Source organism: Lonchura striata, chromosome Z (genome assembly GCF_050655825.1).
Source record: "Lonchura striata isolate lonStrDom1 chromosome Z, ASM5065582v1, whole genome shotgun sequence".
NCBI lineage: Eukaryota > Metazoa > Chordata > Aves > Passeriformes > Estrildidae > Lonchura > Lonchura striata.
Window position 1 is genome coordinate 23,555,579 of NC_140740.1, and position 12,244 is coordinate 23,567,822.

The following is a 12,244-nucleotide window of genomic DNA, read 5'->3' on the forward strand; positions in this document are numbered from 1 at the left end:
AGGTAGTTTATGGGAAAGTGTAGTGAAGTGCAGTTCTCAATGTCTTGAAAACCTGTTTGAACTTTGGTTCCCCAAGGAGGCAAGATAGGATAGGAGCCAATGGAAGGTGTTTTGTCTTTCTGCCTATCAGGGGAGGAAAAGTACTGAAGTTACCTAGGAACTAGATAGCTATACAACAATAGTCTACAGAGCCATGAATATCTATGAAGAAAATATAAAAGCAAAAATAATTTTGGCATCAGAAGGAGACCCTTCCCCAATTCCTAACCGTGCCAAAACCACCACAAATGGGACTTTCCATCTTGTAAAAACAATGGATAATTCCAAAAGTTAATGTTGAGCTTATTCACAGGGTGACAAGGAAGGGAACCTTCCAATGGAGTTGAGGTTTGAAAGAGTTTTTATTCTGAGTCCCACTCATGGCTTGAACTGGAGCAAGCCATCCTGAAATGGTCATCACCACCTCCTGAACTCCTTCATTGCTTCACTGCAATGATCAGAGTTGCCCATCTGGAGAGAGGCTTGACTGCCTTCAAATACTGATACAGCCCAAAGGGAAAGCAACAACAGCAACAGAACCATTGCTTTACAAACTCAGTGCCTCACAGGACCAAGAGAGATTCCCTGGTTTCCAGAAATACACAGAAACAGGACTGACAGGACCTTCTGCACTTCTGCCTTCATGTACAGGACCTTGCTGTCGCAGGCCAGTATGGCCCATAATCCCACTAATCTGTTCATCAAGGTATCTTCAGCATGACTTGAGTTTCCCAAATCTTCTACAAAGCAGAAGGGAACCAGACAGGTACCTTTGCTAACGTTAATGAAGGATTTCATGAAAGCAGGTGAATGAGAGCATTGCATTATAAAACTTCACATTCAAAAGTACACAAGTGCAGTTAGAATAAAACATATGAAACTAGGGAAACATCAGGACAGGATAAAAATAAACTACTTGACAGGAAGTGATGTATGAAAAAAAAACAACATTTCCGATGCATGGGCATGTATTTATAAGCTAAAACAGAAAAAGAACAGCAGAAATAATGAGGAATGAAGATTTTTAAATTGCACTGGGCAGAAGAGACACATGGGCAACCACTGTAAATACATCTGAGAGATTCAGCTTGGAGTTGTATTAGAGTGGAATACATTCACTGAAGATCTCTGGTGCACAAGTGCAAAGAATGAGGAAAAAAGGAGAAAAGTTTAATTTCTGAAAGTTCTTTAGACTCCTGGAAGTATTGTCTAGAGAACTAAAAATCTAAAGCCTCAGAGAACCTGAACCTAAAACATTCCCAGATACATTGATAAGGCATGATGTGCACATCTCTGCTGTTTTCAGAGTCAATGAAACTGACAATGAGTGTCTGGAGATTAGGAATGGAAACCCAGATTTTATCTCCATTATGCTAAGAACACCTTAATAAGGCACTTTAGGAGCCCAGCACTAACATTCTCACCCTGCTCTATTGACTTTACATTTGAATACAGGCTGGTAGGAGAAGAGGCTAGCTTTAATTTCTCCCCAAGTTGCCTGTTGCACTTTCAGGTTAGGAGTACATCTAAAATTCAGCTAATCACTCTCTTTTATTCATGAATAGTGGAATCACTACTGAACAGACTTACAGAGACAACCTTTTTCTCTTTGTACCTTCCTAAGTGGTGCCCTAACTAACAGGAGATTTGGGTAAATCACACAGAAAATCACCAAAATTGCTGAAATTAACACTCAATTCCATTACAAAATCTTCTGAGAAAGCGCTTGACAGGATCACTAAACAAACTGAAACTGGGAAGAGAAACATGCATTTTAGCACTGATCAAGACAAAATAAAAATAAATCCTGTAAAAATTCCAAGTGAAAGATAAGGAGAAAGACCAGAAACAGAGGAAGAAACAGGCCCTGTCAGATGACCTGTGGAAGGTAACTTTGTGCCCCAGCACTGTCAGAGAATGCTCCCTGCCATTGGTGCAAGCAGCTGGAGATATAAATACTGATTGATTTGGGGGCCACAGTCTTGGAAGTGCAGAGGTGGTTTAATAACGTGACATGTTGGAGTACCCTCAGAGTAACTGGGATGCCTGAAAGGAGTGAACAGCTCACCACAACTTGGCCTGCTCAGCTGCTTTTTCCTTCTCACCCTCCTGTGGAGGCTCTGAGATCTCTTCCCTGATGGAAGTGCAGCTGCTGCCAAGGGAAAGGTCCCCGTACTGACTCATGGTTCCCTTTTCTTGCCAGCTGTGCCTTCTGCCGTCCCTGTCCAGGAGAGCTGCTCTGCACGGGAGGAAGAGACAGGAGAGCCTGGGAGCATCAGCAGCTGCAGTCCCTCCTGATCTAGTTCTCTTTATGGATTTGTAGAGTTACACTTTGATAGTTACAAGTATAGGGATATTGACATACGTAGACTGATATTTGTATGGGTGTCTATGTATGTATATTGTTATATTGATGTATGTATTTTGATCTGTTTACATCTGTAGTTATATTTACATACTTGTACAATTGTGTAGCTGTGTAGTTCTATTGCTGGGGTTGTATGGATTGTTTTATTGGCCCATTGATATTTGTATATTTATAGATAGGTTTCTTATGTGTGTATTATATATGTCATACATGTAATGAAATCCATAGTACATATTTACATCTGTATATTCTTATGTATTTACTTCTATTGAAAAATATATGGAGTTGCATAGTTCTAAAACTCTGTTAATTTAGTTCTGCATCTGAGAGTCTTTTGAGAGGGACATTGATATTTCTGTATTCGTACATGGGCCATATACTTGTAGTAATATGTAAAAAATGAAATTGTCCAACTTCAATTCATATTTGTGTATATTGAGTTGTAGGGAGTTGCAATAAATTCATTTTTTAACTGAAGCTGATATTTGTGTATATTTACAAAGCATGATTCTCACAATAGATTAGATTTTTAACTTAAATTTATATTTGCATGTTTATACATTGGCGGCACAAGTGTAGCAATTTAAAACAAATTTCATTTTTAAACTTAAGGGGTTTTTGCGTATTTGTACATTACTAGTGTGGGTGTAACTATCTGCAATAAATGCAATGGTTCAGCTGAAAGAAGTATAGGTTTGTGCTACCCAAAGCCAGGAGCAGATGCAAATGCTGGAGGATTTTGTCCATGAAAATCTCCAGCCATGTCCAGCACATGCCTCACTTGCACTCAGGCTGGGCAAGGGAAGTACAGATTTGGGATGGCAGCAGAGCCACGCGCTGGCTCAGAACTCGCTGCAAAGGCCTGCTGAGAACACTTTGGGAATCCACTGAGAGTAGAACTCCAAGCAGGAGCCACACCCATCCCAGGGGCAGCTCTTTAGGCAGCGTGCCAAGTGTCCCTCTGAAGCTCGTCCTGGAGACCAGGAGCCAACAGGGATCCTGAGCCAGCTCTGCTGCCTTTGGCAGCACTTTGGCAAATGAGCTCCAGCAAGGGGGAGGCGACAGTGACTGTGACTGCTGCAGGCTGGGGATGAAGGAAGGGCCACGGACTCAAGTGCTGAATGCCCCATGCGGTAGCGCGCAGCTGCGAAAAGGGTGAAAGGCTATGTGAGTCTGAAGTTAGAAAGTTTTCTTTCTGTAATCCCTGGAGCCTTCACCCCTCCTTGAGTTATTCCCATTGGATTTGACCCGTAATGTATTCAGGCTGGAGACTGTCCCTATTGGCTTCACCTTTTTACCTACACCCCCTATGAAAACTGTAACCACAAACCTGCCCGGTGTCACTTGTCCCTTCGGGGTTCGAGCAATACAACTTTCTGCGAACTGCATACAGGTGTCCTCTCTTTGTCTCTTTGTCTCGGGTCCTAGTAGCGCTCTCAGAGCAGCACTGCCCGCGTCACAGCGAACTCACTGCTACCTGGAAATCTCGGCAGAGACCCAGGGGCAGCGGCGTGCGCTGCTCGCCACCGGCCACCCACGGGCGGCTGCCAGCCGGCGCCTGGGGGCCCGGGGCCCGTGTGGAAAACGAGCAACAGCCCCAAAATCCAGGAGGCTGGAGAACTGGGAAGCAACGAGTTCTGACAAGCACTGAAATGATGGAAGCGAACGAACTCCCAGGGAAATGAATACTATAATAAGTAGTACCAGAATACACAAATGCAGTAACACTAGGAGATGGTCGATATGACCCACAGGCAGCAGCTTAGAAAAAGATCAAGAGGATATTTTATATATTCTATTTATTATAGTATCTATATTAAAATATAAAATATGTAGTATATAGATGAGAAATTACATCTATGACATATATGATAAATTCATATGTAAATTCATATGTATTGTGTGATACATAATATATACAAATATTGTGTATCACATAATATTATATTATATATGTATCACATATCACATAACATTATAAATATATTTTAATATATTTTGATAAATATTTTCATTTCATATAGATTTGATATATTGCTCCAGCTTGGAAGAGTGAAGATGTTCTGCTGTCCAAAGCCTTCTGCCCACACAGCAGTCAGCCCTGTATCTGTGCATGCACACCCACCCACTGTCCTTGCTCTTCTCAGCATCTCGGGGCTGCTGTTTGCACAGAATTGGGATGAATTTAACTCGACAGACCCACAAGTGGGGTGTCCAGATTGCCATGAACACTCATGTGGCAGGGCACAACTCAGAGCTCTCAAATCACATTATCACAGGTCCTTTCATTCCCGCTGGGCACTGAGGAACTCCTAAAAGCACCAAAGATACAGAAAAGAAGTGGAAAAACTTGGCATCATGCTACTGCTGGAATCCTCATGGAGGGCACAAATCAGAGCTCTCAAATCACATTATCACAGGTCCTTTCATTCCTGCTGGGCACTGAGGAACTCCTAAAAGCACCAAAGACACAGAAAAGAGGTGGAAAAACTTGGCATCATGCTACTGCTGGTATCCTCTGTTGGGTTTCTTAAGGTCGTAGATATCCAAAACCAAGGAAAATTGCTCAGCAGCAATAGCCCAATTGGGAATGATTTTCTTGACTTGGCAATACTGGGGTGTTAACAGTGGACTCTGTCCTTGGTTCAAATCACCAGCTCTCACCTGCAGACAAAAGCACCATCACCAGCAGAAGCTACATCAGTCAATTTTCTCAAAAAGCTGTGTTGAATTTGTGAGAGGAAAGGAAAACATGTCAGAGCCTGTGGATCAATGACAAGACTCTGAGCAACATTTCCAAAGCAAAGGGCAGCAGCTTCTCTCTGGGACACTCCTTGTGCCCCAAGGCAGCCGGGCTGCCCTGGCTGCCCAGGGCCCTGCGCTCCGTGGGCTCTGCAGAGCTGCACAGCGGGGAGGCAGCTTCGGGCACCTCAGCCCCTGGGCAGGAGTGGCTTCTTGCTCTGGACAGCTCCCTGTGGGCAAATGCAGGGTGCTGGCCTTCTGCTCTTGGCCCTAGCCCGGCCTTGCAGGGCTAATCCTCTTCCCTGTCTCAAATGTCCCAAAGACAGACTTGTTTGTTTCCAGCTCTGCACAGCACTGATTGCACCACAAAATACTGAAGGACTGAGGGCTGAACAACAGGCCCTGACTGAAGCCTCAACAACAGGACCTGAGCCAAAGCTGATCATCTGATCTTTCCAGCCAAGCGTTCTATGTATCTGCTCCTTAAGCAAGTGTTGCTATGAAAAGGATCGATGCATCCATTCATTGGTGAAACACGGCTTCACCTTCTGGCATTAGGAAACCAAATAAGGCCAATCTGGCCTTGGTTCCTCCTTGAGCCCTGGACAGGCTTGGGGAGAAAACTAAAAGTGAATGAAACCAGATGTCCCCTCAGCAGGAGCTCTGTCACACTGCTTGTCCAGCACTTTCAAAGCTGGGCTACTCTCACAGTGCAGTCGGAAGCCTCTTGGCCGGCAAAGGTGGAGGCACTGTGGGATTTCCCAGTTCCCAGCCGTGGCTTTCCAGGGCTTGGCTGGAACAGCTTCCCCCAGCTGATGTGCAGCTCTGGATGAAGGGGAAAGGATTGGGGTATCTGGTGATGTATCTTTCTTAATCACTAGAGGCAACCCTTTGTAATAATGCTGAGGTGCATTGCTTAGCTTATCCTTTTATTCCTTTTTGCACTTTTGCATTACAGTAAATGACACTATTCCTTCAGCTGGTGTCTGTGTCTGCATCTCTGATCCTCCCCACCATCAAAACAAACACACAGCCAGTTTAGCACAAGACTGGCCTCCCTGCCAGCCTATCTCTTGGAAAATACCTGCATGGCCCCTGATGGCCACCTCAACAAATGAAATTCCCACTGTGCAACTTTCTTTTCTGCAGGCAGGTGAGAAAAGGAGCCACTCCCACCTCTGGACACCTCCAGAAACCAACTACTTTCAGCAGTCACAACCCTGAAACGTCAACCTCCTTCTTTAACCTGCCACTGGGAGCTCCCACCAAGAGGTCTTTGTCCAAGGACAGCCACAGAAGTGCTTGAGGATGGAGCAGTTTGAAACACAACTCCTTCAGAGTTTAAACCCCCCTTTATCAAATGAACACACACCAACCTGTCCCAAAGGGAAAGCAGGCAGGAAGGAGAAGCTCCTCTCCCACAACAGCAAACTCTCTGTGCTTCCTTCTGTTCCAGCTGGAGAGTGGAGGCCATGGGCTGTTCCTCAGTTTGGGAAGGAACCCTAGGAATTGGCCTGATCTGGGACGACAGCAAAGGGAAGTTCCCCAAAAAGTAGGAAAAGATTCTCTGGAAGCAACAAATTATGACAACATTTCTGCAGAAAATTAAAAAAAAACCTAAAATTAAGCATTTCAAAAAGTACACAGACTAAAATTTGTGCCCCAACACGACAACCACAAAGTCTCTGTGGTGTGTCAGGAAGCTCGGGAATGAACCTGCAAGGCTTGGATAGGCATCGTTGGTGTGCGTCCCCCAGAGCACAAGCAGCTCCCCAATAAGACTTGACTAAAGGACAAAGCTTCCCCCTCCAGCTCTCCACAAGCAGCTCTAGGGAGTCTCTCTCCATTGCAAGACCTCCTTTGTCAGTCTACAGCGACAAGAATTGGCTGCAGGAGGCATTTGCATTGGAACTCTCCCCCGATGGGGGGAAGAAAAAGAAGAGGTGATTCCTGAGGAAAGAAAACTGCAATGTGGTTTGGGAAGACACAAGCACGAGTTTGCTACAACTCTAGGCCAAAAATCCCTTGCATAAAGCAACATCCATCCATGGGGCAGCACTACAGCTTTGAAGACAATGCAGACAAAATTCCTGGCCCTTCTTGCTGCTGTTGCTGACTCCACCAGTGATATGCCAATTCTGCCAAAGACAGGCAGACACGGTGAGACAAAACCAGCTAGTCTGCTGAAAAGGACGCCAAAGGAATGTTTTCCAATCCCCCCTTTTCATCCTTTCCCCAGCCAAGACAGAGCAATGTCCTCTCTCTTTGTAGCCGATGGTGACCCAGGCGCGGGATGCAGCGTGGGGACAGAGCCCGCCGCCGCTCCCAGCGCCCTCGCCAGGGGCTTCCCCTGCCCTGCCCAGCCGTGCCGTGCCGTGCCGAGCCGAGCCCGGCCAGCCCCGGAGCCGCCCCGCCCGCGCTGTGCCCGCGGCCCCGGCTCTGCCGCGCTCGTCCCCGCCGAGCCCGGCCCGCGCCGGGGGCCCGAGCGCAGCGCCCCCCTCAGGCCGCGCGCCGCCGGCGCAGCCGCGGCCGTTGCGCTGCGGCCGTTGCGGCGGCACTCGGCGATCGGTGCCATGGCGGAGCTGCCGCTGCCCGCCGGGCTCTGCGCCAGCACCTTCCCCGCCAAGCTGTGGCGCCTGGCGAACAGCCCCCGCGTCCGCTCCGTGCGCTGGGACAGCCGGGCCCAGGGGCTGCTCATCGACCGCTCCCTCTTCGAGCGGGAGCTGCTCAGCCCGGGCGACGCCCAGGGGCCGGCCCCGGGCACCTTCAGAGCCACGCGGTTCCGCAGCTTCGTGCGCCAGCTCCACCGCTACGGCTTCCGCAGCGTGCCGGGCCGGGCTGGCTCAGCCGCGCCGGGCGATGCCGGCGCCTGGCTCCACTACAGCAACCCCTGCTTCCGCCGCGACCGCCCCGACCTCCTGCTCCGCATCCGGCGCCGGAGCGCGGCCACCAGGCAGCGGCCGGCGGCGGGGCGGGAGGGCCGCCGGCGCCCGCCCTGCGGCTCCCAGCAGCTCCCCGGGGCGCGGCCGCTGCCGGACGGGCGGGGCGGGCGCGCTCGCTTCCAGCCGCTGCCCACGGAGCGGCCGCCGCTGCCGCCCGGGCGCCCGCCCAGCGGCTTCCTCCTGCTGCACCGGGAGCGGACGCTGCCGGACGGGCGGGAGCTGCGCAGCCCCCGGCCCGGCCGCTTCCAGCAGCCGCCCGGGGAGCGGCCGCTGCTCGCCCGGCGCCCGCCCTGCGGCTTCCACCTGCTGCACCGGGACCGGCCGGTGCCGGCCCGGCGGGAGGGGCCGAGCCGCTTCCAGGAGCTCTATGGGCAGCGGCCGCCGCCCGCCGAGCAGGAGGTGCTCCGGATCGCGCCCTGCGACTTGCTCGGTTTCTGCGGGGAGCCGCTGCTGCCGCCCGGGGAGGCGCGGCCCCGCAGCCGCTTCCAGGACCTGTACGGAGAGCAGCTGCCTCCGGTCGACCGGGAGCTGCTCAGGATGCAGCCGGGCAGCTTCCAGCCTCTCCACAGGGAGCAGCAGCCCCCAGCCTCCGTCCCACGAGGTAGGAAAAGAGCTGTAGCTCTTTGCTTTCCCAAAAGGTCATGAAAAGTGACTGAACTATTTTTCCACAAGGCTCTGTCATTCTTGCCCCAAAATCGTCAAGCCTATCGAGAAGCTTGACCAATGTGTTTGGATTCTTGCAGCTGCCTCGGGCACTTCAGCCCGCAGTGCTCCACCTGGCAGTGCTGCAGCATCAACAGCCTCCAGCTCAGCACAGAAGGCACCTGGGGAAGAACAATTGCCACCAGTGGATCTGGGCTTTGCCATAGAGCAAATGATTCGGGAGATCAGGAGGTCCGTGTCTGAAAGGCCTCCCTCTTCTCAGGTAATCCCATTGGAGAGGAATGGAAGATGCTGGGCTGAGAGATTTTGAACATTGTTACATGGAGAAGTGGAGTAATTGTACCTTGATGTGATTCCAACAAAATACTGAATGATCTCTAATTTTCTTTTTTTCTACTGTTCTTTCAAGGCGAGTATTAATGTTGCTCCTGAGTCTTCAGGAGGGGAGCCTGTGCAGAGAGCTGCAGCAGAAGAAACTACATCTGGCACCGAGAGCTGCGGGAACAGTTCTCCAGAGCCTGAGGAGCCTGGTAAGGACAGAGCCCCCATTGGTTTAGAGAGGTGTGAGACGGCTGCTCTGAGCCTGCCTCTGGCAGGAAGGTGAGATGAGAAGAGTTGAGTTCTTGTCTGCAGGGTTGGTGCTTCCCGGTGCCTTTAGTTCAAACCCTGCACAGGCACAACGTGCCTGAGCCCTGCCCTCCACGCTTCTGCAGAGGCTCTGACAGAGTCCTCTGCTGTGGCAGGGGAGCAGGGAATAAACCTGACCTTGTGGGAGTTGTGTCACCAAGCTGGGTGTCCCAGTTTGGTTCATAACTCAGCCCCCAGCAGCCTTCAGCCATTTCAGTGAGGGCTGTGGTGTCTCTGTCACTGGCACTGTCTCTGTTTCAAGCTCTCGTGGGTGCCATTTGCACTGTGAGTGCTGAAACTTCATCAGGATACTTAAATACTTTATGCTGTGCAGTTTTGAACACTTGGAAGGATCCCTGTTTTTTAAAGAGCAGGCTTCAAATTGCCAAGTGAGAGTCTGCCTTTCAGGCCATCTTTTAAAGTCCCTCATGGACGGACAATTGGTGCTCAGGGGATACTTGGGCAAAGGCCAATATTGACTCCGTGTTTCCTTTGCTTCCCAGATCCAGTGTGATTGACTTCCCCAGGAGGTTTGCCCTGTGTGGCTGGAAGAGACAGAGGGAGAGCCTGTGACCATCGGGCAGGTAGAATTCCTCTGTCTCTCGTAATATTAATAGATGTGTATAGTTATGTAGTTGTATGTATAGGTTTATATAGTTATATTTATCCAGGTAGATGGTTAGAGGTCTGTATAGTTAATTTATTTTTAATTTTAGGTGTATATATTTATATTTTTTGATAGGCAGTTATAGTTATAGATGTCCATAGTTGCATTTATACATGTGTATAGTCGCATTTATAGATGCAATATAATTACATTTATAGAAAGGCATCTTTATTTTGATATATGGGAGTTTAGTTACATAGATTGGTATCTGTATAGGTATAGGCCTCTTTGTAACTTCCTCCCCTGCTCTGCTTCCTCCCTAACCTCTTGCTTTTCCCCTGTGCCCCCCGTGTCCCCTCTCCCTGTGCTGGTCCGAGCTGGGGCCGGGCCGGGCGGAGCAGCAGTTCCAGCCCGGGTGTCCCTGGAGCGCTGGGAGCTGCCGCTGGCCCCAGGCACTGTCCCCTGAGGAGCTGCTGAAGGACGGTGAGAGCGAGGGGCCGAGGGCCGGTGGCGCTGAAGGGACGGTGACCCTGAGGTGCTGCTGGGGCTGAGGGTGTGGGGCAGCCGGGGGCCATGGTGGCACTGAGGGGACAGGGAAGTGGCACAGGCCGAGGGCGTGGCGGGTCGAGGGGGACGGGAAGGGTCAGAAGGGCCTGAGGGGGTGAGAGGAGTGTGAGGGCTGAAGAAACTGAAGGGGGCTGGGGCTTTGCCCGGAGCATGGCGGGGCTGAGGGGATGGAGGGGCCGGCAGGGAGCACAGAGGGCTCCGGGACTGCACCTCTGCCGGGCCTTGGAAGCAATTCCAGAGCCTCCGTTTTTGCCACAGCCGCACTGAAGAGCTCGAGGACAGCCGGAGGCGGACGGGAGCCAGCAGGGAGAAGCTGCCGGCCAGCAGCAGGAGCAGGACCGGGGAGCTGCTGCTGCCAGCCTGGAGAGAGCCCGGGTGAGGCCACAGCCCGGGGAGGCAGGGTGGGGCTGCGGGCGGCGGGGCTGAGGCCGCGGGCACTGCCCGGCGGGGCAGGAGCGGGCCCTGCCCGCTCTGGGGCTGCTCAGCGCAGCTGCCCCGGCCGGCACAGGGGCTGTCCTTGGGCAAGGCAGCTGTGCCGGCAGGGCCCGGGAGCTGTGCCGGCTGTGCCGGGCTGCCGGGGCTGCGGGACAGGCCCGCCGCGGCTGCGCTCACCACGGCCTGGCCCGCTCGGCTGCTTTTTCCTTCTGGCCCTCCTGGGGAGGCTCTGAGATCTTCTCCTCCCCGATGGAAGTGCAGCTGCTGCCGAGGGAAAGGTCCCTGTACTGACTCAGTGTTCTCTTTGCTTGCCAGCTGTGCCTTCTGCCGTCCCTGTCCAGCAGAGCTGCTCTGCACAGGAGGAAGAGACCGAGGGAGAAGCTTTGGAGATGGGGCAGCTGGGATCCTTCTGCTTTGTAGTTCTGCTTAAAGATGTCTGGACTTGTACATGAACACAGATAATTACCTGGATATTTCCATATGTGTGTTGCTATTTGTATAGGTTTATTTCTATGTGTTTGTTTTTATATTTATATATGTATTTATATACACATGTATGTAATAAATGTGTACATATATATCTAAAAATCCATATTTATTTCTGTATATTGTGGTGGTTTTATATATATATATTACTTTCATTATGTATGCAGTTGTTTAGCTATGTAATTCTATCTATTGAGTTCTTGGTAGAGGGTTATTTAAAGAGAGAGATTGATATTTTAGTGTATCTACATGCTGTGGGTCACAGGGAAGATGTTCTCCAGCCAGCTCACTCCTCGAGACCTGTGTGCAGTCACGAGGGTGGCCACCCCCAGATCTCCACTGAGATCTCCTGTGTGGTGGTGCTTGCCGGGGACTTGCAGCTCCCTGCAGCAGACGGCTGTGGCATGGGTAACACAGCGGCAGCACAGTGCGAGAAACCGAGGCAAAGGAATAAAGAGGAGTCACTTGTTTGAATTCTAGGGAGTTTTATTCCCCAGAGGATTCAGGGACAAATGACAATAACTGAGGGCAAAAAGCTGCTTTTAAGGCGAGTGGGATTTAAGGAAGGACACAACCTCTTACCAATAGGAAGGCATCAGGGGAGGGGTGCAGGGTAAGGACTATCCAATAGCAGCCACCAAGGGGAAGGAGCAAACCTTGCACCCCAATCTTGTTTCGAGGAAGGGAGGAAGGACAGGGAACACTCCAGCAGAGAACAAAGGAGATACAAGGAGATTGACAGGTGGATTGACATCCATTTGTGGAAAA

At 50.8% G+C, this 12,244-nt stretch overlaps 1 protein-coding gene across 2 annotated transcripts; it reads left to right on the forward strand.

Moving 5' to 3' along the window:
• Positions 1-7,722: 7,722 nt before the first annotated feature.
• Positions 7,723-10,363, forward strand: LOC146763711 (uncharacterized). Of its 2 annotated transcripts, XM_085567501.1 has the most exons (4): positions 7,723-8,692; positions 8,835-9,016; positions 9,164-9,284; positions 9,885-10,363. In XM_085567501.1, exons 1-4 carry the CDS (start codon positions 7,723-7,725, stop codon positions 9,893-9,895), a joined length of 1,284 nt encoding a protein of 427 aa, XP_085423627.1. In that variant the 3' UTR covers positions 9,896-10,363. The 2 variants fall into 2 exon arrangements, with proteins under 2 accessions (XP_085423627.1, XP_085423626.1); XM_085567500.1 differs by having other exon boundaries at positions 9,164-10,363.
• Positions 10,364-12,244: the final 1,881 nt, after the last annotated feature.

Bases quoted from the DNA above. Each gene is read 5' to 3' on its own strand.
- LOC146763711 (XM_085567500.1), top strand. From the start codon at position 7,723: ATGGCGGAGCTGCCGCTGCCCGCCGGGCTCTGCGCCAGCACCTTCCCC. The intron at 8,693-8,834 runs GTAGGAAAAGAG...GGATTCTTGCAG, and splicing joins CCCAGCCTCCGTCCCACGAG to CTGCCTCGGGCACTTCAGCC. The intron at 9,017-9,163 runs GTAATCCCATTG...TGTTCTTTCAAG, and splicing joins AAAGGCCTCCCTCTTCTCAG to GCGAGTATTAATGTTGCTCC.